This window comes from Pleurodeles waltl, chromosome 3_1, assembly GCF_031143425.1.
Source record: "Pleurodeles waltl isolate 20211129_DDA chromosome 3_1, aPleWal1.hap1.20221129, whole genome shotgun sequence".
In the NCBI taxonomy this organism is placed as follows: domain Eukaryota; kingdom Metazoa; phylum Chordata; class Amphibia; order Caudata; family Salamandridae; genus Pleurodeles; species Pleurodeles waltl.
In genome coordinates, this window is record NC_090440.1 from 164415017 (window position 1) to 164440082 (window position 25066).

At 42.3% G+C, this 25066-nt stretch overlaps 1 protein-coding gene across 12 annotated transcripts in view; it reads left to right on the top strand.

Moving 5' to 3' along the window:
- The window catches only part of HERC1 (HECT and RLD domain containing E3 ubiquitin protein ligase family member 1), a 1155039-nt gene that overhangs the window by 225811 nt on the left and 904162 nt on the right, over positions 1-25066 (top strand). For 7 of the 12 annotated variants that reach the window (XM_069222059.1, XM_069222062.1, XM_069222061.1 and 4 more), the window contains exons 21-23: positions 482-614; positions 11790-11961; positions 18728-19052. In XM_069222059.1, coding sequence (XP_069078160.1) covers positions 482-614; positions 11790-11961; positions 18728-19052 — 630 coding nt within the window. The remainder of the gene's footprint in view (positions 1-481; positions 615-11789; positions 11962-18727; positions 19053-25066) is intronic. The other 5 variants (XM_069222064.1, XM_069222065.1, XM_069222070.1 and 2 more) reach the window with 3 other exon arrangements.

Consider the following 25066-nt stretch of genomic DNA (forward strand, 5'->3'; position numbering starts at 1 on the left):
ACTTATTGGTAATGGAAGTGTTGACGAGCAGTGTCAAAGAAGAAAACTCTAATTTCAGTATGATCGTTGTTGGATTATATGAATGAATACTTACCAAATTTTGCATTCTTCCTTCTTGCCCCTAATCCCCGGGTTGGGGCATTGGTACTCTTCTTTTAATCATTGGGATCGATAAATTCACAAGGTCTAATCAAATACTTTCTAGGTATTGAGGAAGTGAGCCTTATAAATCCTATAAAATATAGATAAGTGTGTTAGAGTAATACCAAATGAGGTGATTGGTTTTGGGGGGTTAGAATAGGGAATACTTTTTTAGGGAAAGATATTGGTTATGTGAAGCAGAGACAGCTCTGTAAATTTGTAAAGAAAACTTTAATCAAAATGTAAATTGTTTTTTAAAAAAGGTTTTCCAGATGTTGGTATATGTGTATTTTCATGATTTCTATTGCAATGTGTAAGTTTGTGTGTTTATGCTAATCAGCTGTTTCTTTAGGTATCAGCCTGGTAAAACGTTGTCCGATGTATACCGCAGTGTTTATAAAGTTAGAAATCGACTCCTCGCTTGCAAGAACCTAGAACTAATTCAGACAAGGTCTTCTTCGAGAGATAGATGGGTATGTTCAAAATAAATCTTACTAGCACATTGTTTGAATTATCATGGATAAGATCTCCTTTCACATGGCCATGTTCTTGAAGCATAAAGTGCTAACAGACTGTAAAGTTAAACTTTTTTCACACCTGGGCAGCGTACTGAACAGTGCTGCACGTGTTAGTCAAGTGACAATGTACTTCCTATTTCTAGCATGTTACACCAACTATTTCAAGTCCGAAGACACCACATTTTTGTTTCTCCTTTTTATTGTAATAGAATACCCTCATCTAAAAATATTTCCCTGCATCAGTTCAGGGAAATGTTACTGCAGTTTGTCCAATATTAAGTGTGTGGTGCTGAAGAGGTCTTACTTTGTGTACTTACTGCTACTTCTGGCACTTGCCTTATTACAGATCTGATCTTAGAAATTGGAATGAAAAGGAATTCCTCACATTGTTTTTTTTTAGAACACCTCTGCAATCTCTGTGACATCCCAGAGGTTTGAAGCAGTCTGGGTCAAGTTTTATCTGAGCCTTGAAGCATTTTGGAGGAAGATAAATTACTCACTCGTATGAATATCAATGCAGGTCCTCAGCATTGACAGGCAGATTGCAAGAGGGTGGTCAGTTGCTTGCCTAAGCTCCACCAGCATAATTTGAGTCAGCACAACATCAATGTCATCTTAGGTTATGCTGTATTTATCATTTATAATTATAAATTCCCATCAAACGCAAACACTGTGTTTGAGCCTTGTTTCTAAGGAAGTGTCTGGGCTTCCTAAGTAAAAAAAAAAATCTAAAACTAAAGAGTGCAACTAAAGCTCTGTTGTAGAGTGACCATAATGTACATATACTTAAAAGGTGACAGGGGCTTTAAACTTGCAACTTTCCACTACAGAGCTTAATCTAAATTGCTTACTGTGTTCCTTGGGTGGGCAGGTCTGATATCCTTTCCAATGTTCCTTTTTAAAGAGGTACTACTTGACACAATTTGGCAACCAAGATGAGTATTCTTCTCCAACTATCTAGAGGCAGTCACCTCAACAGTAATTACTGCGGCCTCAGCGTTGCTTTTGCTCGCTTTATTTATTCAGCTACCTACGGAGTCACACGTGACGCTGGGCTCTGGGATTAATTCCTATTCCTCAGCCCTCGCACGCTTACACATTTAAGAACGACTTGATGTTCATGCGCGTTCCCTGTATTTCGGCATATCTTTGCCAATAATAACGCGCGCCTTCGATTTGATGCACCTTGCTGTCCTGACCCGTATTAGTCTCTCTACCCCGAGTGTATAGCTATTCCTAGAGCGACACGTAAGAAATGGATGCCCCTGCCATTTCGGCAGTACAGGGATACACGTGTAATCTCTAGAGACGTATCTTCTTTTTAAATAATTTTAACACACGTGCTGGGTCCCGTGGTTGCATTTCTTCGCAAGAGTCTTGACATACCTTTGACTGCGCATTCACCTATTAACTCATGGCCATATCATAATTAGTTTTTTTCCTTTGCAGGCTCTATGATCTATTATGACATCATGGGCTCTCAATTGAATTATTCTAATTAGTGTGATGAGAGTCACGCTAATGATATCTTATGTCCCCTTATCTATTTATATATGTATAGATCAGAATTGACTTTTCTAGCCTGGACTTCCCCGATGTGGCCCTACCATTAATTTTTGGAGGGTAAGCTATTGTGAATATTTACATTCCTAAATTGGCTTGTGCACTCTTATTTATTATTATTTTTTCCTAGTCACTCATATACCACTTGGCACTAGAGTGAATTTGCACTTCAATCTTGGGGTTGCACAGTATATATATTGTTTTGTGTTTAATGCTAATTGAGGTTCTCTGCTTTTTATATTTCCTTAGGTTTTTGACTTTTATATGAGATAAACTTCGCAATTCAAAGGATTAGGTATATTATTGGGTCCTGACGAATCGCATAAGGTAATTCCTTGATAACAAGCGAGAAACATGTTGACCAATCATATAGAGTGACACAGGGGATCCTGTGTACTCTGTCTTTTGAGGTTTATACCTACCTGGCTTTCATGGTAATTGTGGTCATTACTCCACCAATTCCCAACTTTATTTGATTTTAATCTTGTCAGAGGTTGAGTCATGAGCATTAAAATTATTAGATTCTACCTCTAGATATTTTTTAATTTTTTTTTTTCCTATTTACCAATCCTTCACTTTATTCCTTTTCTCAACCGGCCAGAAACGAGTTTTCTAAAAAAGATCTCCGGCAAAGAGCCCCCCTGTGGGGCCCGTCAGGCATTGCAGTGCCGGCCTGACGAGGAGCTGGCCCTATGATGAAGCATGTCACCGGATGGTGAGTGAGGGCTTTTGCTTCGATAAAGTTCGCCTTTCAATGACTCGCTGAACTATTTCCTTGAAAGAAACCCTTTAGCATTAGGTGGAACCGTGTGTAACCTTTTTTGATTTCTTATCTATTGGGAACCTTACACACGGGACCAGGAGTTATGCTCCGAATATCCCATTTTTCTTGCCCCTCCTGTGTTGTTTTTTTTGATGATTTAGAGTAGCCTTTGGCTACGGGGCTTCTTCATTTTTTCCTTTCTTTTTCCTCAACACCCAGATAAACTATATCTGTTGGTGTAATATGGCGGACCTACAGGGTCTTAGCTTTGATGATAGCATGGTCCAGGCTATCCTACAAACCCCCTCTATCCTAGGGGACGACATCAGTGGTCCTACGAGTGGTAACAAAGAAGACTGGAGCAAATTATCAGCTCTTAAGAAGGAACTCATTAAGACTATTTTACACGGCACCATTATGACTGAATATCTCAGGGCCAACATATCTCCTAATGGCCTTATTGTCACCAATGTGCCTAGGATCTTTCTCCAAGATCTTCAGTTTCGCCTTGACTGGTCACAGATATCGTGGAAATGCACTCGTGATTGGTTAATTCTTATCATCAACACTTCCAAACGTTTGGCAGACTCCATTACCATCCAGATCTCCATTACTGAAGCAGCCATGAAAACGACAGTCCAACTTGCGCAATTTAAATCTCGCTTAGCCGAGATTAACCTGGAACTTAATGAATCCAAGGAATATCTTACACGCCAGAAAGTTAACAAATTACAGAAAGACATCAAACGATTTAGCAGAGAGAGAATATATCCTTATACTAAAGACGACTATCAATGTGAAGGTGCTTCTGAGATCTCGGATGATTCAGACGCCTCGCAACGGAGACCCCGCTTTCCACAGAACAGCTCCAGCTCGGATGACTGGAGCGGAGATGAGGGACAGAGACCGAATCGGAACCGTTATATTCCACCTGCCCAGTTCAACTCTCCCTTTCCCTATCAACCAATACCACATTGGCAACCTATGCCTATGCCATACTTTCAACCACAGCCCCAATACAACTTTAATCATTTTTTAGGAAGAGGCCGGGGCAGAGGCAGAGGAAGAAACAGAAGGAGAGGCAGAAATGTTCATTGGGCTCAAGAAGAGCCCCAGATGATCACCAGAAGCCGCAGTGCGACGGGCCAAAAGAGACCCTAGTGGTCAACCTTTCGAATTCCGTCCTGACCTCATCAGAATTGACAGTCCTAGAAAAAGGCTTAGGCTTTGTGCCCACTCCAAGGGAGGATCAATTCAGATTAAATTGCGAGATGGCAGCCTTGTTCCGCAAAATCAGACTCCATTTCTTCTTTAAAGACCGTCAAGGTGTGGAGACTAGGGGTGACACCAATTTAAGGAATCCCTCAAATTTCATGCCTCCAACCACCTCGGTCCCACTGGAAGTACTCACCTTTGAAAAGGCGGTTAGTCATGAAATTCAAAAGCTTAACTCCCCTAAAGTTTTTCAGAACATCTCTAAATTGGAACGGGTGGCTATTAACTCTCTGTCTTCCAACCCAGATATCGTCCTGAAACCTGCAGACAAAGGTGGAGCCATTGTGGTTATGGACACTACCTATTACCAACAGGAATGTAGAAGATTACTTAGTGATACATCTTACTACCATCCCATTTCCACCGATCCCACCTCACGTTTACAACGTAAAATTCGCGGCATGATTATGGAAGCAGTAGCATCTGGTTGGATTACTCAACAAGAAGCGGAGTTTCTTGACACTAAGAACCCCAGAATTCCATACTTCTACTGTCTCCCAAAAATCCATAAAGGTCTCACTCCCCCTGGACGTCCCATAGTATCCGGCATTGGCTCACTATTGGAGCCGCTATCCAAATTCTGTGACTTCTTTTTACAACCTATCGTCCAGAAAACATCCACCTTTTTAAAGGACACGAAAGATACTCTTGTTCTATTGAACGACATAAATGAGGCAGGTGCAACTGATATACTGATATGTTTGGATGTAGAGGCTCTCTACACCAACATTCCACAAGAGGCCACCCTTGCTGCTGTAGAGGAAATACTTCTGACTGATAACTGGACCTACAACACGCCAGTGAGCTTCATCATGCAATGTGCGGCCGTGGCCCTCCAAGAGAACTTTTTTCAATTTGAGAATAGTCTCTTCCATCAGATACAAGGTACATCGATGGGCAGCACATTTGCGCCTAGTCTGGCATGTCTTTACATGTTTACCTTTGAACAACGCCACATTTTGACTCCTGAGCAACCATTCTTTTCCAATATTAAATTATGGCGTAGATATATAGATGATATCTTGGTAATTTGGAAGGGCGAGATGGAACATGCAATAGCCTTTACCCATTGGGTCAATACGTTAGATACCCATCTGCGCTTTAGCTCTACTGTCTCTAACAAGGAAGTTTCCTTTTTGGACTTACAAATTACCCTTAAGGATGGTTTCCTTAATTCATCTGTATACCACAAACCTACGGACCGCAATAGCCTTTTACTTTACAGCAGCCATCATCCCAAAGCCCTACGAGATAATTTACCTTTTGGCCAATTTTTGAGGATACGACGTAACTGCTCTGACAAGAATGACTTTCATACACAAGCCGACACTCTATGTCGTAAACTGAATGACCGGGACTATCCCCCATTGAATATTCGACGAGCAAAAAAGAGGGCTGGCAATATCCCCAGAGACACGCTATTGATTAACAACACCCGGTCACAACAGAACAGATTAACTTGTGTTACCACATTCACTCCTCTCAGTAATCGAATAAAGGGTATTGTCCGTAGGCTCTGGCCCATTCTCACCAGTGCAGGTGCTACACTAGAACGTCCTCTATTTGCCTTCAAAAGAACGCCTAACATCAAAGATTTGGTGGTTCACACTAGACCCACAGTAGTTCGGCCCCCTGATCACCTGGGACCGAGTCAATGGCTTAGAGTTAAAGGACATTATCCCTGTGGCTCTTGCAATGTGTGCCCCCTGACTCGTAACATCCAAGAAGTGGACATAGGGGAACAAAAAACTTGGCAATTAAGATCTCATACCAATTGTCGGACTAAGAACTGCATTTACATGATCACTTGTCCATGTGATCTAAAATACATTGGCATGACGACAAGAATGGTTAAGATCCGTATTAATGAACACCGGAGCACCATTAGGTGCAAGAGATCGTCCACAAAATGGACCAACCACTTTATCGAAAAACAGCACACCCCAAACGATATCAAATGGTTTGTTTTGGAAACTATGAGAGACAACATTGATATCACAAAGAAACTTTTCGAAAAGGAACAACGGTGGGTCTTCAGACTTAAGACACACATAGTTGGCCTAAACGATGATATTCAATGGGTTAACTTCATTCACTAAAACCCTTCTTTTCTATATCCTAACCTTACCTTGAATTGAATAGGATATGCTCAATTACGTGGGAGACCCTTCTTGATCATACTGAATTTTTCTTTCCCATGCTTACCTGTGATATTGCCCGCGATTATATATATATATACATATTCCAAAATATATATATATTGACATGTTTCCTTTTCTTCTTTTTATTTCAAACAAATTTTCTTGAACTCTTACTGGAGAGCCTAGCTCAGTTTTCCTGGTGCTTGACATACTCCAAAATGGCCGACACTTTTAGCTCTCGATTTACATGTTTTTGGATGCCATAATGGCTGCCATTGTTCCTTCCCATAGCTCCAGACCAGTCCCTTTTCACTTTCCACTACTCCCAGTGTCTGCTTATAAACTCCATGGTTACAGAAACTTTGTGATCCCGGGTTGCAGATCCAGACGCAGGTTTACTGGCAATGCCCATACATACTGAAAGTAAGTGTCGTCTTACAGGTTCACTGGGTATGTGTTTGATTTGACGGCATCACCGCGACCTCAACTTCGCTACTGCCCTTTTTTTGTTTACCCAGCAACTTACATATTTATGTAGTTATTCGTGACGCTGAGCTCTGAGGCTAATCCCTTTCCTCGGCTCGCGCACGCTGACACTTTTAGGATTGACTCGGTGTCCGTGCGCGCTTTATTGATTTCGGCACATCATTGCCGTATGTGATTTGCGCTTTCATTTATACGATGCCCATACATATTTTAAAGTAAGCAACTAACAGGTCCACTATGTATGTTTTTGATTCGACGCATTACTGCGGCCTCAGCGTTGCTTTTGCTCGCTTTATTTATTCAGCTACCTACGGAGTCACACGTGACGCTGGGCTCTGGGATTAATTCCTATTCCTCAGCCCTCGCACGCTTACACATTTAAGAACGACTTGATGTTCATGCGCGTTCCCTGTATTTCGGCATATCTTTGCCAATAATAACGCGCGCCTTCGATTTGATGCACCTTGCTGTCCTGACCCGTATTAGTCTCTCTACCCCGAGTGTATAGCTATTCCTAGAGCGACACGTAAGAAATGGATGCCCCTGCCATTTCGGCAGTACAGGGATACACGTGTAATCTCTAGACACGTATCTTCTTTTTAAATAATTTTAACACACGTGCTGGGTCCCGTGGTTGCATTTCTTCGCAAGAGTCTTGACATACCTTTGACTGCGCATTCACCTATTAACTCATGGCCATATCATAATTAGTTTTTTTCCTTTGCAGGCTCTATGATCTATTATGACATCATGGGCTCTCAATTGAATTATTCTAATTAGTGTGATGAGAGTCACGCTAATGATATCTTATGTCCCCTTATCTATTTATATATGTATAGATCAGAATTGACTTTTCTAACAGGACTTCCCCGATGTGGCCCTATCATTAATTTTTGGAGGGTAAGCTATTGTGAATATTTACATTCCTAAATTGGCTTGTGCACTCTTATTTATTATTATTTTTTCCTAGTCACTCATATACCACTTGGCACTAGAGTGAATTTGCACTTCAATCTTGGGGTTGCACAGTATATATATTGTTTTGTGTTTAATGCTAATTGAGGTTCTCTGCTTTTTATATTTCCTTAGGTTTTTGACTTTTATATGTGATAAACTTCGCAATTCAAAGGATTAGGTATATTATTGGGTCCTGACGAATCGCATAAGGTAATTCCTTGATAACAAGCGAGAAACATGTTGACCAATCATATAGAGTGACACAGGGGATCCTGTGTACTCTGTCTTTTGAGGTTTATACCTACCTGGCTTTCATGGTAATTGTGGTCATTACTCCACCAATTCCCAACTTTATTTGATTTTAATCTTGTCAGAGGTTGAGTCATGAGCATTAAAATTATTAGATTCTACCTCTAGATATTTATTTAATTTTTTTTTCCTATTTACCAATCCTTCACTTTATTCCTTTTCTCAACCGGCCAGAAACGAGTTTTCTAAAAAAGATCTCCGGCAAAGAGCCCCCCTGTGGGGCCCGTCAGGCATTGCAGTGCCGGCCTGACGAGGAGCTGGCCCTATGATGAAGCATGTCACCGGATGGTGAGTGAGGGCTTTTGCTTCGATAAAGTTCGCCTTTCAATGACTCGCTGAACTATTTCCTTGAAAGAAACCCTTTAGCATTAGGTGGAACCGTGTGTAACCTTTTTTGATTTCTTACCTCAACAGTAAGGCCTGGCACCAGCAGATTCTGTATTTTTTAGTGCAAACAAAACCCAGAGAAGTTGGCTGTTTGAGCTTCATCACTAAGTCACGCTTCAGTGCTTTCTTCTTTGGCCCCATTTACAGATGGTCAAAGTGCTTAGACACAAAGGGGCTCATTACGAACCCGGCGGTTCAGACTGCCATGCCGGCAGCGGCTGAAAAGACTGACACCGGCGTGGCGGTCTGAACCGCCATATAACTAACATGGGGAGGGTCACCTGTTGCAGTCCTCCGCCACCACTGGCAGGCTGCCTGACGATGGCAGATTACATTATCCGACACGGCAGCGCTGCTCTGGATAATGTACCCTGTTTCCCCCAGCCTTTCCCTGGTGGGTTCCCCCGCCTGGGAAAGGCTGTCGGAAAGGGGTGCTCTGGGGCCCCCATTCAGTGCCCCGTCGCGCAGGTCACTGACCGATTTAAGGGCAGTGATCTGTGCGACAGGTGCTGCTGCACCCGCTGCACTGAGGCATTGCCGACGGCTCCACGTGGAGCCGTCTGCAGTATCCAGGCCCAGCGGAATGTTCTTTATTCGGCCAGCGGGGTTTCAAGGGGGCTGGTGGTCTATAGAAAGACCGCCAGCATGAACACGGCGGTGTTTACCGCCATGTTCATAATGACTCCCAAAGTGCACAAAAGATCTTTCCTACAGCAGCATGCTTTCAATTTAATCGTTCCTATCTCGAGGTTTTACTGAAACATGTTTTGGGAAGAAACCCAATTGATCACAAGCCTGCAATCTGAGAAAATGGGGCTCTTCAATTTCAGGTGATGTATAGTAGGATGGATGCTCCCAAGCTTCATGATAACATGGATTCAATGTACGCTATTACCTGGACGGAAGTTGTTAATCAGTACCATGCTTGAATGAGGTCCTCTGATGTTTTTACAGATTACCTGGACAGAAAAGTAATGTATCTTTCTATTGGAAGAAATCTTTTGAGAGAACGTCTTGTAGTGTTTCAAGGAGAAAGGGACTGTGCCTGCTTCTTTGAGACAGTCAATCAATCAGTATCACGATTTTCAGGGTTTAACTGAGCATACAGTTTCATTCAACTGCCTCAGCATGTCTTATGCAGCATAAGGGCAGATCTGGCCTACGGTAACTCTTTTATTACCAAAGGATTTTTGAGGTTGATTAAGGTGCTACTGCCACCCAGCTTACTGCCCACTTTTTTTTAAATTCACTAGCATGCTTCCTTATACTCTCCCAAAAATCCAGACCTGACAACTCTCTGTGCCTCACATGAAAATCTTTATGAAAGAAGATGATCTTCTGGCAAAATGCTCTGTAGACAGAGATTGCGATTTAAAAAAAAAAAAGCCCTTTTCAGGGCATGTGACGTGTGGCTACATTCAGAAGATCCACACAAACAGTGCATTTATTGCCTGTATCCGGAGAATAAGGTGAAGGACTGCAAAATTTGTTGCACCTTTTCTCAACGCACATTGAAGGATAGGGAAGGTAGACTTATTTTATATATGGTGTGTTGTATATTCTGGTTGTATACCACAGCAGGAAACAGGTTCCTAACTAATTCCTTTGTTAATTTTTTAACCATTTGTGGTTTGTAAGTCACAGAGCCTAGTAACCAAGCTGCTTAGGGTGAACAGTGATGTCAATTTATCATCTTAAACCTTTAGACTGGGAAATTGTTTCTACTGGTCCCTGAGCATCCACAGATTATCCCCATGCAAAACCAAGACTGATTCTTAGGTTTTGGTTAGAAAAGGATTAAGGCTTGTAGTTGATAACTATAACATACCTTACAGGGTTTAAAAAAAAAAAAAAAAACTGATATAGAAATGTCATTGTGTAAAAGCAATACTTCGTCTATTGAATAATGTAAATGTGACAACCCTAATTCTTTTCCTAGATTCCCAAAACAATTTTCATACTAACAAACTTCAGAAAGAGGTGACTTGTACCAGTATTTCACTACTATACCAATGAAACAATTTCATACGTGTCACTCCTATCTATTATGCCACCTAACCATAACTGGTAACTGTAATGTACTTAACCTGGAAATGGGACTCCAGTTGTGTGATCCTAGGCAAATATTTAAGTTGAGTTGCCTTTTTCTTCATTCGCACATGCGTGCTCCTTCAATGTGAGCTCCGCATTTCTGCTGTACACAAAAAACCATTTTGTTTGATTAAATAGACTAAATATTTGCTCCATGTATAATAAGAATTGAGCCCACATACACATGATCCTTGACTTGCCTCTTAGTTTACTAATAGCAATACCATTATGTTTAAACACTCACTTTTAATAAATATATGACTAAAGCTTGATGTGTTATCACCCTGTCATTTACAGACAGTACATTTCCAAGACATGTCTAAAAACCTTTCTACTAAGATGCAGCTTTACTAATAAAGCTATTCAGAGTAGTAATAATAATCTGTGGAAGGTGGGTTTCACAAAACATATTTTTCCTTTGCCTTTTACCAAGTAAAGTGTTATGAATTGTTTTCATCCTATTAAAATATTTTTATCATACAGAAGTACAAACAATGGGCTTTTTCAGAACTACTGAAATATATTTTTGAAATATTTGTGCAGTAGACTTAGTTATTTACATGTTGTGCATTAGGAAAACCCTGACACTCTACAGACTTTCATTCCACACTCTGTACAGCAGGTCAGCCAGTTCACCTTACAAAATCCTGGAACTCTGTAGTCCGAAGGAAAATTAATTGTAGGAAGACAAACTGACTTTTGATCTCTGTCTCTGAACGCAGAGCAAATATGACAAGATAATAATAAGATTTAAAAGTGTCTTTATTGCAACTTTTCTTTCTGACTGAACAGAACACCTGTTCTTTGCAAATTCGCCAGAAGGGGCGAGTAGGTCCTAAAAATAGCTCGACCTGAGAAAATGTTGATTCACTGTAGCGAGAGGACGCGGCCTTCATACACACTCTTGCCAACACTATGAATTTAACCTCTATATATGTTTTATGTTGCTTTTTCAGCAACTTGTGGTTAGTTTTTTGTGTTGTGCTGCTGTTGGTTTTGTAGATTTGTATTATCAAAATAAATAACAATTGTATTTAGAAATGTGCTGGTTCGAGCCTCTTGCTACACGTTATAAAATTATCGTCCTGTTAAATGAATCATCGAAACCTATTGAATAGAAGTTTATATTCATCATGTATTTTGAACCACTATAAAAAGGTATCTGAAAATCAGGACTCTGTGGATGTTGATGCTCAAGAGCACTCATTTGCCCGAACCATTGATGAAGAAGCTGAACTGGAGGAACAGGCAGAGAGAGAAAGAGAGGAAGGACATCCTGAACAAGATGATGAAGAAGAAGAAAGGGAGCATGAAGTCATGACAGCTGGTAGTAAGTGTCTTCACCCATGTTTCATTTAATATTGTCACCCGTACTCACTACTATAGTTTTTTCTGAGTGATCTCATCTGCTACACAAAGTTTAAAACATAAAATTGGAGGTAGTTTGTTGCTGGCAAGTTCAAAACTTTATTTCCATATCACCATGTTGGGACCTCAGAAAAGTTCACGTTTTAATATACAGAATTCCATTCATAAACTCCATAAATTACTGTTTGTAATTGAAAACGTAAGAGCTTGCTTCTGAGGTCCACCTTGGCGACTAGGAATTATCTAAAGTTGTAGGTCTGAGGAAGAGGCCTATCCTGGACAAATATTTTACTTTTTGGCCACTTCAGCAAGACCCTACAAGCAATGAAAAAGCATATTAGAGTAACTGAATCAAAATTAATTTGTTGTTAAATAATTTATCTTAAGAGACAGTCTTGGTTCCAAGGTCAATAAAAGGAAAAACCTGTGTAACACATACTTGCATCAGCCTTTGTCTTGACCACTATAATCACTATAGTGGTTGAAAACGTTTTTGCAGCTTCTTCTTCACATTGTAATGTTTCGTAGATTAATAAATAGATTTTCCTACAGTGTAGGATCAGAGATTGCCTAGGTAAATTTTTAGTTATTCTGTCTATTTTTCAGGTCCACTTTTGCAATGATTTCTCAACAGAGGCTGCAGCTGCAACGCACTAAAACATAAAATGATGCCATTTATGTCATGCTGAGTGGCAATCCTTCTTTCTTATTTCTCTTCAGATACTTAGTACAATATTTATTTTCATTATTCTTATGTGGCAAGGTCTTGTGATCATTAACTATTGTCTACAACACTGGACAGTAGAAAAAAGAGTAACTGGCTCGCTGCTATCTGCTAACCCTCAAATGTGTACCACCCTTAGTAATGAAAGGCCTGGATATGACCTGTAAAGGCAATGGATATCAAGGTAATAGTGACGCACTAGTTTAGTTTCAGGTTTGACATAAAGGAATAAACTAAATATACAGTCCAACTACATGTATCCATTGATGTTGATAAATGGACTGATGATGCCCACTGAATTTGCATGGCAACTAAACGTCCACCATTGTCTTAAAATATCTCCTAATTGAGCTAATTTTTAACAGACCAGTCAGTACCTAAAGTATCCTTGTAGTTGATGTATTGTTCAACCAAATATATTTCTCAAAAAAGCTAGAATCAAATTAGTAACACCTTGTGAAGGTATAGATTGATCACCTATCTAGATTGATTGACTACTTTGCAAGTGCCTTCTTTAAATATGGTTGCTTAGGACTTTGCTCACCCCCTGTGTTGCGCTATATAATGGTAACTCTGAACCTGGATATGTTTGGTATCAAACATGTCTGAATCATACCCCAATACTATTGCCAGTAATTGCTGTATAATTCCATGCACTCTGGTGGCCCTTTAGAGGACCCCCCCCAGCATTGCACCTACTGGTCTTCTGGGGTATTAGAGGCAGCATGCGCTGCTGCCACCCCTCAGACAGGTTTCTGCCCTCCTGCTGTTCGAGCAGCTCAGGCAGAGGAAGGCAGAGCAAAGGACTTCCTGTGGGAGAGGGAAGTAACACCCTCTCCCTTGGAAATAGATGTTAAATGGCCTGGGAGGAGTTGCATCCCCAAGCCACCGCTATGCTTTGAAGGGCACATTTGGTGCCCTCCTTGCATAAACTGGTTTGCACCAGTCCAGGGACCCCTGGTCCCTGCTCTGGCGCAAAACTGAACAAAGGCAAGGGGAGTGACCACTCCTCTGTCCATCACCACCCTAGGGGTGGTTCTCAGAGCTCCTCCAGGTGCCCACTTGATTCTGCCATCTTGAATCTAAACTGGGCAGAGGTCCCTGGGAAAATCTAAGAGGCCAGGTCAGGTGACGTCACAGCCCCCTCCTGATAGGTGGTCACCTTGCAAGGTGACCAGTTCCCCTTCCTGGGCTATTTAGGGTCTCCCTCTTTAGGTGGGTCCTCAGATTCAACGTGCAAGATTCCAGCAGGACTCCAATGCGTTGTTTACTTCATCTTCTGACCACTGGGTCTGCAACTAGACCCTCCAGGAACCGACAATCTGCAACAACAGCGACGACTCCGCACTGCAACATTGTTTCTCTGGCTCCTTCCAGCAACTGTAACATTTCCCCGGCTGTGCATCCTCTGAGGGTGGCGAGTCTTCAGCCTGCACAAGAAACAAGAAGGAATCTCCCTTGAAGTGAATGAGTCACTCCCCTGCATCCGTAGGTACCAACTGTAACAACGACATTCTGCTTGGATCTTCTCTCCTCCAGAGCTGCGTGGATCCTGCATCACAAGTGGTGATCTGGAGTGGTCGCTTTGGCCCTCCCTACCAGCTGTCCAACTTGGAAGACGGTGAGCCGTACCTCACCTTGCAGGACAGTAACCCTGTGCACCGCGACTCTTGCAGCCACCAAGGCTTGTTTGTTACTCTCCGAAGGATCTTCAGGCTCCATGTAGCCCCAGCCCCCAGCATACCTTCCTGCAAAGCACAGTCTCATGCCTGCTGCTCCAGTGACTTGGGACTCCTCTTCAGGTGTGCTGAGTGGACCTCACTGCTATCACTGTGCCTGCTGCCAGCGGGTTGCATGTGGGGGCTGCCTCCTCTTCTTGTGAGTCTCCTTGCTGCTGATGGTCACCCCGGACTTCCCTCCTTCAGTTGAGTCCCCTGGACCTTGCTGGTCCTCTTAAGCCTTGCAAACATTCTTCTTCGTCTCTTGCATTTGCCAAGGCTTGTTGGGGGTTTTCTTGCACTACTAACTGACTGCATCTCGAACACTGACTTGGAACATCACTTGCCGCACTCCTGGGACTTCTCTTCATCTCCTGTGCTTCACTGCTGACCTTCTTCTTCCCCCATTGACCTCGTCCTGCATCCACAGAAGGGTGGGTAATGGCTCCTGCCACAGCCGGACACCCCATTGCGAACTGGACTTGATCCCTTCCCTTGCAGGTCCTCGTCTGTCAGGATCCACCTTGGGTTCTTCCAGTCTTGGTTGGGTCTTGTATGATCCTTTTCCAAAGTCCTCCTGTTGGTTTTGGGGAAAGCCAGTTGCTTACTTCTGCTTTACTGGTCGCTGGAGGCCACTCTGCTACTCACTTCTTGGGGGTCCTAGTTCCTCCAGCTCCCTCCTACTGATTCCACTTCCATGGGTGGGGGACTGCCTTTCACAATCAACTTTTTAAGTTTATGATTTGGCCCTCCCATAGGGTCCTCACTATTTGTATTGCTTTTACCAATGCTTATTGCTTTCTCTGCTATTTTCTGATTGCTAATGTGTATATAATAGTGTGTTTACTTACCTTCAGTTGGGGGACTGCCTAGTCAGTATTCTAGTATTTGTGTTATCCTAAAGTACTTTTATTTTTGTAACACTCTATGATTCTTTCATGTGTTTATGTGCTGTGTGACTGTTTGAGTGGTAGTGCATAAGCTTTGCATGTCTCCTCGATAAGTCCTAGCTGCTCACCCACAGCTACCGCTAGAGAGCTTTGGCATCCTAGACACTGCCTGCACCTCACTAATAGGGGATACCTGGTATAAGGTGATAACACTATAGGTGCTCAACACACACTGGACCAGCTTCCTACATTGTTGGTGCAGCGGTGGGATAATACACTTGCAATTGCCTTCCCACTTTGTCACTGGCTACTTTCCACAGGAAAGACCATTAATAGTTGTTAGGTACACTCTGCACTTAGTTATCAGGATTTCTAGTATTCTAGTTTGAGTAAGTTAGGGGTCTAACATAGCCCTTGCTCAAAACTCTTCTAGGAAGCCACCCTAGGGAGCTGCAGTTGGAGGAAGCCAAGCTGAGGCTGCTGCAGCAACAGCTAGCCCTAGATAGGGGAGGACTTAGCTGTGGAAAGGGAGAGACAGGATTTGGCATTAGTTCCCCATGATGGCAGCAATCTTATCTTTAGGGACACCATGGCCAGTGAGGAGTCCTATGATTCTAGGAACCTGAGCAAGAAAGCCCCACCTTAGAAGGTGGGAAATGATATTCATAAATGGTTCTCTGCTTTGGAGAGGGCCTGTAAAGTGCAGAAGGTCCCCCAAAGACAGTGGACAGCAATCTTGTGTTTCTCCTTCTCTTACAAAGGCAGAGACAAACTCCTCACTGTCAGTGAGGAAGATGCAGATGATTGTGCATCCCTAAAAAATGCACATTTTAATGGTTTTGGCTTAACCAACGAACAATACAGAATTAAGTTTAGGGAAACGAAAAGGGAGTCCTCCCAAGATTGGGTACATTTTGTGGACTGCTCTATTAAAGCTATGGAAGGCTGGTTGCATGGGAGCAAAGTGAGTGACTACCAGAGCTTACACAATTAGATTCTAAGAGAGCACATTTTGAATAACTGTATATCAGATCACCTGCATCAATACCTTTTAGACTCTGACCTCCCCTCAAGAATTGGGAAAGAAGGCTTACAATTGTGTCTGCACCAGGGTGAGTAGGAAAACTCACACGGGGTCACCACAACAAGAAGGAAGCAGGTAAAAATCAGGACAAAGGTGGGGACAAAGATTAAACAAAAGTCTTCATCAGGCCCACAAAACTCTTCTGAGGGTGAGACTAAATCCTCTTTCTATTCCTCATCCTTTAAGAAACCTTGGTGCTATATATGTAAGCATAAAGGCCATAGGGCGGGTGACAGCACCTGTCTTAAGAAAGGCACCAAACCCCCTACCACTCCTAACACCATTTCCACTTCTAGTGCCCCTAGCAATAGTAGTGGTTACAATAATAACAGTAGTCACTCCAAAGGTGTAGCTAGGCTCTCCTTGGGGACTGTAGTGGGCTCCGGGCTAGTCAGGGAGACAACTGAGGCTGTGTTGGTCTCTGATGGGGGCATTGACTTTGCCACCTTAGCTGCCTGTCCCCTTAATATGGGTAAGTACAGGCAGCATCCCTTAATAAATGGTGTTGAGGGTGAGGCCTACAGGGACACAGGTGCCAGTGGCACTATGGTGACTGAAAATCTGGTGTCACCTGAGCAACACCTACTTGGTCACTCGTACCAAGTGACTGATGTTCATGATAACAATTTGTGCTGCCCCATGGCAGTTATTGAGTTTAGCTGGGGGGTAAGGGGGGCAGAGGGGGGATACTGGCCCTGCACATGATGTAGTGTCTTCTGATCTACCTGTAGAATGTCTGCTTCAGCTTGGGCTGAAGTCCAGTTTGAGGCCTATGCAGCAATGCTGGGCATCCCTGGTCAGATCTTTACTCTGACCAGAGCACAGGCCAAGAAACAAAGGGAACAGGAAGCCCTGGAGCCTGGAACAACTGCCCAGGAGGCTCTTAAAAAGAAGAGTAGAAATGGTAAAATGGTACCCACTACTACAGATTCCAGTGAAGATTCAACTCCTGTGTGCAAGGAACCTACTCCTTGGGTGGAACCTACACCCAGAGAAGCTCAGAGTTGGCACAACCAAGCTCTTGGGCGCAGAGGAGCCCACCAGGGAGGAACTCAGTATGGAACAGAAAACCTGTCCCACAGTGGAAAGCTTAAGGCAGCAAACTGCAGCACAGGAGGCAGGGGATGTCAGTGGCACCCATAAGGTGTAGTGGGATAACAGCCTCCTGTACTCAGAAGAAAGACTACAATCAGCACAGGGTAATAGAAAAAATAATGTGGCATGCTGGAATTAGTCTCAGCCACAAGTCATTACTGTGAGCCATATTCCAATATATTGTTTTTTTGCTCACTATGTGACTGTATACAGAAACCGACATTGTGCAGATATTCCTTGGGCCTGCTGCAACAGGAATACTGCAGACCAAACTTTCAAGCCATGTCCCTTCTTGACAAAATTATCTGTACATTATTTTAGGTATGATTTCATATTTAGAAGCTATCCTGGTCTGTGTTCGATTATGTCACATTGTATTTGTAAAGCACTGTATGGGAAGACAAACTGCTGAGCTGTTGAAATGAACTGATCATGGATTACTGTTCATTTAGAGGCATTCTCATATGTGTTTTTTGTTGGTCAGTGATGCTAAGCCTCCATAATTTTGTAGCTTCAGTGCATTGCATTTCTCTTCTGTTTTCAGTGTAAAAAGTAAGTTTGATAGTCCTTCTGCCCTAGCACTATTTTTATTTGCATTTCTAATTGAGTGTGGCTTTCTTTTAGCAATAAATAATTTTTAAAAACACTCGGTTAGTGCTGCTGTTTCAATTAACTTGTATGAAAGAGCAACTGGAATAGAGAGTTGTATTTATTTTTAACAGCAGAGCTAATCGATCTTTTCCTTCAGTAGGGTCCCTAGACCCAACTAGGATTGCAAGTAAGTAGGTTTTCAATTTTGTTGTTAATTATTTCGGAAGAGGATTCAAGATATGTACTGACTTTGTCTAAACTTCTATAAATTAACATTTTTACCTAAAGTGTAACTACTGGGTGGCATGTAGGAACTGAGGAGGAACAAATTCCTGCCCTAACCTTGAAATCAAAATATGAACTACTTTTTTTGCAGAGTGTCCCAGGAGTGAGTATTCTGTAATGGTTGTTGGTATTTTGTGAGGATACTGAATCATAAACAACTTATCTCAAATCATCCATTACATAAATCATTTTTCACTTAATAAGATTATGGTTGATGATAATTTGCTCCAAAATTAAGCCTTTCCCTCTCTTCAACAGTGTCATGACATGTCGTTGAAGTGAATATCTCTGTTTTTAATATAGCAGTGTTTAAGATCTTGTTTTTGTGTTGCATATTACAGAAATCTTTCAATGTTTCCTATCAGCACGTGAAGTAGCTCGCAGCTGGGACCGAGATCGAATGAACATTGTGTCTATAACTGGAACTGGATTGGGGACAAGAGATAGTGAAACACCTGTACCACCCCAAGAGGAGCGAAGAGACAGCATTGATGTTGCAGACTGCCAAGATGTTTATACTTCTGCGTGTAACTCTGTCATCCATCGGTGTGCTTTGCTGATTTTAGGTGTAAGCCCGGTCATTGAACAACTTCAAAAACCAAAGGAAGGCATGATGCAACAACAACCTTCAGTGAGAGCTAGTGAAGGAATTGGATACATGACGAGGTGGGCAACCATGTGATAAATGTACAGTGATATCCAGCATATGGAAAGAATAATTTGCTGCTTTGTGAAAAAACCTACTCCTTAGTTTTGTGGAGATCATGATCGGAAGAGCCCACAAACTCCATGGCCATCAAAGTCTCGAGCTCTGAAAACTGGTGGCTTGGTCCAAACTAAGGTCACCTGGTGTGCAAAATAATGATGGACTGGGATGCGCCCCTGAGTATTTACCAGTGGCTGATATTAATACAAGCATTCTATCCATCACTTTTTTGTATACTTCAGTGTGTTGTCCTAAGATGTGGGGCCCATGCTCATTGTGTCACTGGAACCAAGCTATACCTGGCTGATGAGCCCTACTAGAGGTGAAACCTGTCCTGGGTTGCTTGTATTCCAGTTCCCCAAAGACCTGGCCTGCACTTTGGGCTAGACTGCTCGCTTTGGAGCAGGGTTAAGACTGATTTGCATATGGGTGGGACCAAAGTCAGGAAGCATGATAAGCTAAAAACGATTGATTGGGATGCAGCCCACGTGATTGCCAGTGGCTGAGATTAATTCTAGCATGCCATCCACCCCCTTGTTGTTGTTACAGGTGATGGCCTAAGTGCGCCAAAATGTGGGTCCTGTGCTCACTGTGCCACTAGAAATAAACTGTACCTGTTTGATGAGCCCTAATTGGGGTGAAACCTGTCCTGGATTGCTTGTGTTGCGGTTCAGGTAGGGCCTGGCCTGGCAGTTTGGGCTATATTGCACCCATTGGATCAAGGTCAACACTGATTTGCATATGGCTGGGACTAAACTGAAGTGGCATGGTGGGCAAAAAACGACAGCTTAAGATGTGGCAGCAAGTGGCCAGTGGCTGAGATTAATTAAAGCATTCCATCCATCAACTTGTTGTTATTACTCTTAGATCCCAGCTTACACTGTAGTGACAGTGGGCTTTGGTTAATGTTTCTGTTTTGTTGAGGGAATATCTGAAATAGTAAATTTCATTACATTTATTTTCCCCAGTTTGATATCTGGGGCTTCGTTCTGTTTCTCCATGTCTATCTTACAGACCATTTTGTGGAAGTAATGTTTATTTTTACTACCTCGTTTTCAATGGCATTTATCCGCTATCCTGCTGAAAGCCCCCTTAGAGGGCCTTTTAACAACTCTTTCTATCAGTGAGGGAGTATAATATATCTGTTTGTTGTGGCAGAGTTTTAAGAAGAGCCTTTTTTTAGGAGTCTTACGGACAGCTTTATCTGTTTGCTTTCAACAACTTATTGTGAACAGTGCAACACATAGAGTGAGCTTTAGCTCAGCCCCTTGCTTATGACTGTGTGACTTTCTTGCCTTCCTCAGTTCCTTGCTCTTGATTCAGTGACTTTCTCCTCTTTTCTTGTGTTACTGTCCTTTTGACTAGATGAGTTGTATCCTTCGACAGCACGTGGGAGCTATGTTTTCATTTTTTTTTTTTTTTTTGCAATTGCAACTAAGCATTGACAAAGCCATTTGCTCAGCAGTCTCTTTTGAAAGGTGAGACCTACTGACTTTGCTTGTCCTAGTTTTTTGTTGGTTGCTAGTTGCCCTTCAGGTTACCTACTGTTCTAAATAGGAGAGAGAGGGAGTGCATAATATAGTAATAACCATAATTATTACTCCATCTAGTTTGTCAAAGGAATTTACTCTATACCAGTGAAAGCCCTTTTAAGTTTTTAATAGGCAGTGGTAAAATGTGTAAGATGTTTATTTTTGACAGAAAGGCTTCTTTTTTGTATTTAGAATTTCCACCATCCCAAACAAGAGACTGATAAATTTAGTGTTTTTAAATTTAAGGAAGGTAAACCAAAATGGATAACTAGAATTAAGCAATATTTTCTAATGACATTCACTGGCCCTCTTTCTCATCAAGTGCTAATCATTTAAACATTTGTACAATCTTAAAAACTCCTTCCCTCCATGCAGAAGTGTATTCACATAGCATTCACTTTGTCTTTGAATAGTGCATTCACATAGTATGTCATGCAAGCAGAATGTTGTTACTGAATTCACTCTGTTACACGTGTGTAGTAATTATTGGGATTGTTGATGTAAAATGTCTTCCATGTGCCTGAGGTTCTCAACATGAGTATCCTATAAAGAGTTGAATGTTGACATACACTATCACCTTGGTCCCTCTGTGATTTGTGTGTGATTCTGAATAGACATACATGACATACATTTTGTACCTAGGAGTAAATCATATCTATAGCAATTTGAATGGATGTCAATGTGGTTGGAGAAACTCTGGGTTGACAATCATCTAGCTGTTTAAAACTTTCAAAAAGGGTGCTTTGTATCTATGAATATAACCCCTGGCTCTACATTAAATGAGTAGTTGTTGGATTAGTGTTTAGTACTGCTTATGTTGAGCAGTCTTTTGTAAAAGTAGCATTCTTTATGCACAGCATTCATATGCCACCAAAAGTTACTCATTCTTTCTGGTGCACGGTATCTCTCCATATAGTAGTTAGGATTATCCTTTGCATGCATGATCACGCACATAGGTATATATGTTGTGTTCTGCAGTGACCAAGTGATTATCATATTATACCAAGGGAGATATTCATGTCTCATTAACATGAATATCAGAAATGACCGAAGAGTCCTTAAATGACTTACAAATACCTCTCAAGTGAACTCAGATTGAATGTAATCAAATGTTCTAGGGTGGGGCTTATATCAGCTTGGGTTGCAAGATGGATGTCAGTAAGTGCAACCATTGATATATTCCACATTACGGGTCAAAATTGCAATTGTTTCAGTTAAATAGAAAGAACATTTTAAAATGAGTATGTGTGGGTTTTCAGAATGCTGAATTATAACAGATTTACACATTTGCATCCGAACAATTGAGAGATGCAGAAGACAAATATTCTACACTGACAAAGGAAACATTAGCGTGCTGATGAAGCATAGAATATTTTAGGAAATATCTGTATGAAAACATTTTGTTGTTAGAACTGATCATTGGCCACCTGTACAAAAAAACAACACTCAGGGTTATGAAATTGCAAGATTTTAATTTTCATGTAGAATATGTGTCTTGTGCTAGAAATGCTCTAGCGGATTGTCTGTCACGACTGCTGGTCAGTGAAATGGTTGATGAATGTGTTGAAGATGATGAATTAGGGAGAGTGATTTATGTTTTTGAGGTGTTGAGTGCGTTTATCACAGAGGCTGAGTGGAAGAAGACATGGGGGAAAGATCAAATAATCCAGAAAGTTTTGTGTTCTATCAGGTCAAAAAGGCCAGAGAAGAAAAACTTGAAAGAAGGGTTGCTGAGGTGTTGTGTTTTGATGCGGAGTGGTCAACTCGAAGTTCCGGGGGTTCTGAGGCAGACCATATTGGATATGATTCATGTGGGCTACCCTGGAATGAGCCGTATGAAAGGGAGGATCTGAATTGATTTTTGGTGGTCGGGAGTGGGCAGGCAGGGCAGGTGGAGAACAAAGCAAGGTCATGCATAGATTGTGCCACAAGTGATGAATCTCAGAAAAAAATTTAATATGTTAAATTACCAATGTCCAGTCCTGGCAGAGTGAGCGAAAGAATTTCCCTATATATTGCAGTTCCAATATGTTTATCCAGAAGATACGTGTTTTTTGTGCATGGCTAATCAGATGTCACTGTGGCCTGAAGTAAAAGTGGCAAGTCAAGTCACATTAAAATATGGTATTGACTTTATGAAACAGGTTGTCCTCAAAAGCATTGTTACTGGTAATGGTGTTCTGTTGATATCTTTGGAAATGAAGTATTTCTTGTCTGATCATGTTATTGAACACATTCACATGTCAGTGTAATGTAGTGTAATGACATTGTGAAAAAGTTGATAAAAGAGTTAAAGGAGGTATTACAGTTAGCCTTGGTTAATGGGAAGGATTGTAAAAAAAAAAAAAAAAAAAACATTCAATGGTTTGGTAATATTCCACTACTCCCAAAATGGCGGGAGAAAAATCTCATTTTGAAAAGATGAGGGACATGGCTGTGATGTGTTATTTGAAGCAAAAGTGGATGTTGACTATATTTCAGAAAATTGGTTATGACAATGTGAAATGTGGGTCAATTTCAAGATTCCCTGAGATGCATCAAAAGTTGCAAAACATGAAGCATGTGGGTGAATCATCTGCAGTTGGCATGAGTCACTGGGTTCACATGAGGAAAGGGAGATTTGTCAAAGCTGGATCGTCTACATTTTTTTTATTATTGAGAGCGGTGAGAGTTAGTAAACAGGTGGGTGAATTGTCTGTTGGCATTGTTTTGGAATTTGAGAAAGTTTATAAATGTGTCAAACCATGGTGGTCATGAAAATTCTTCCATGAAAGTAAATATTCCCAAAGCTGGAGATGTCAAGTATGAAATAAATGTCATGGTATCAAATTACATTTTATTACCCTTCATGGTTAAATGACTATCAGTTGTATTAATTGACTACATGTTATATGAATAACCTTCAGTTATATAGTATCTTCCAGATGAATACCCAAATCTGCCCTGACTCTTATCTGCCCACCAATTTCTCCCATTCAATGACGCCCTCACTGATGTACTTCTGGGTACTTGGTCCAAACCCAACACAGGGGCTCCTGTGAATAGGACGATCTCCCACCACCATCGCCCCGCCCAAGGGGGCTCAAACGTCCTCACCCAACACCCTACCCCAGAGTGCTTGGTGGTCCAAGCCTCAACCCCCTAAGGTGCATTCCCTACTGCCTTCTACTCCCAGCTAGATAGGAAACCCAAGAGGCTGGACTCTTTGGGGAAGAAGTTGTTTTCTTCCGCTAGCCTTGCACAGCGGTCTGTGAACACTGCATACTTTGTGGCCCGTTACTTTTACACTCTGTGGGACACGGTTGTGCAAGTGCTGCCACAGGTCCCAGAGGACACCCGAACCATATTCTCTCAAGATGTTGCCGATGGGAGAGATGCAGCAAAATTCACAATACGATTTGGACTCGACACAACCAACTCACTGGACAGAGCGGTTTCCTCGATGGTGGTCCTGAGGCGCCTCACCTAGTTGAGGGCATCTGACTTTTTAGGGGATGTCCAAGCTTCCCTTATGCATATGCCCTTTGATGGCACCTGTGTGAGACCAGGCAGATTCAGCACTGGAGTGATTTAAGGACTCTCATGCTACGGCCAAGTCCTTGGGCCTCTCCGCAGCACCACATCATCCACAATTTGCCTTTCGGTCCCTTCATGGCTACGGAAGGGGCTTACAGCCATGCCAGTTCCCTCCCAGCCACTGAGCTACTCATGCTCCCCAGCCTCTCATGGTCAAGAGCACTGTACCCACAAACCTAATGTGTCAGGTAGCCAGAGGTCTGGTCAGCAGCCCCTCACCCCCCTCTTTTCCCCCAGCAACTGCTCCCTCCAAGCCCTCCTAATCTGCCCCTTTACCATCATGGGCATCCACTTGTTGGCAAAGATTGCCATCACCTGCCCCACTGGCAGTCCATAACATGGGACAGGTGCGTTTTGCAGATTGTCCGAAGGAGCGACTCCCTCCCCTTTGAGAATACCTATGCTTCAATGCCACAATGCCCAGAGTTCTCAAGATCAGGAACGACCAGGCCCAAGTCATTCTTGTGGCTCCAGACTCTGGTACCCAAGCTACTGAGCATGCCCATCGATCCTCAAATCAGGCTGCCCCTTCAGGAGGATCTTCAGACGCCGCAGCAGAGGAGGATTCTTCACCACAACCAGTCCTCTCTCTGCCTTCTTGCATGGATATCGAACAGTGGAAGTTGACAGCTTTCAACTTTCTTCACGAAGTCTGTCAAGTTATTTTGGTAGCCAGGCATCCCTCCACTAACTCAGTAGACGCCAACAGGTGGAAAAAATGTGTGGGGTGATGTGCAGAGAAACATAGTGAACCTCTTTCTGCCCCTCTTTCTGAAGTCCTTCTCTTTAGTCTTTCCCTTGCCCAGCAGGGCTCTGCTTTGGGGACTCTTAAGGGCCATCTATCTGCTCTTTCTGCCTAACCAACC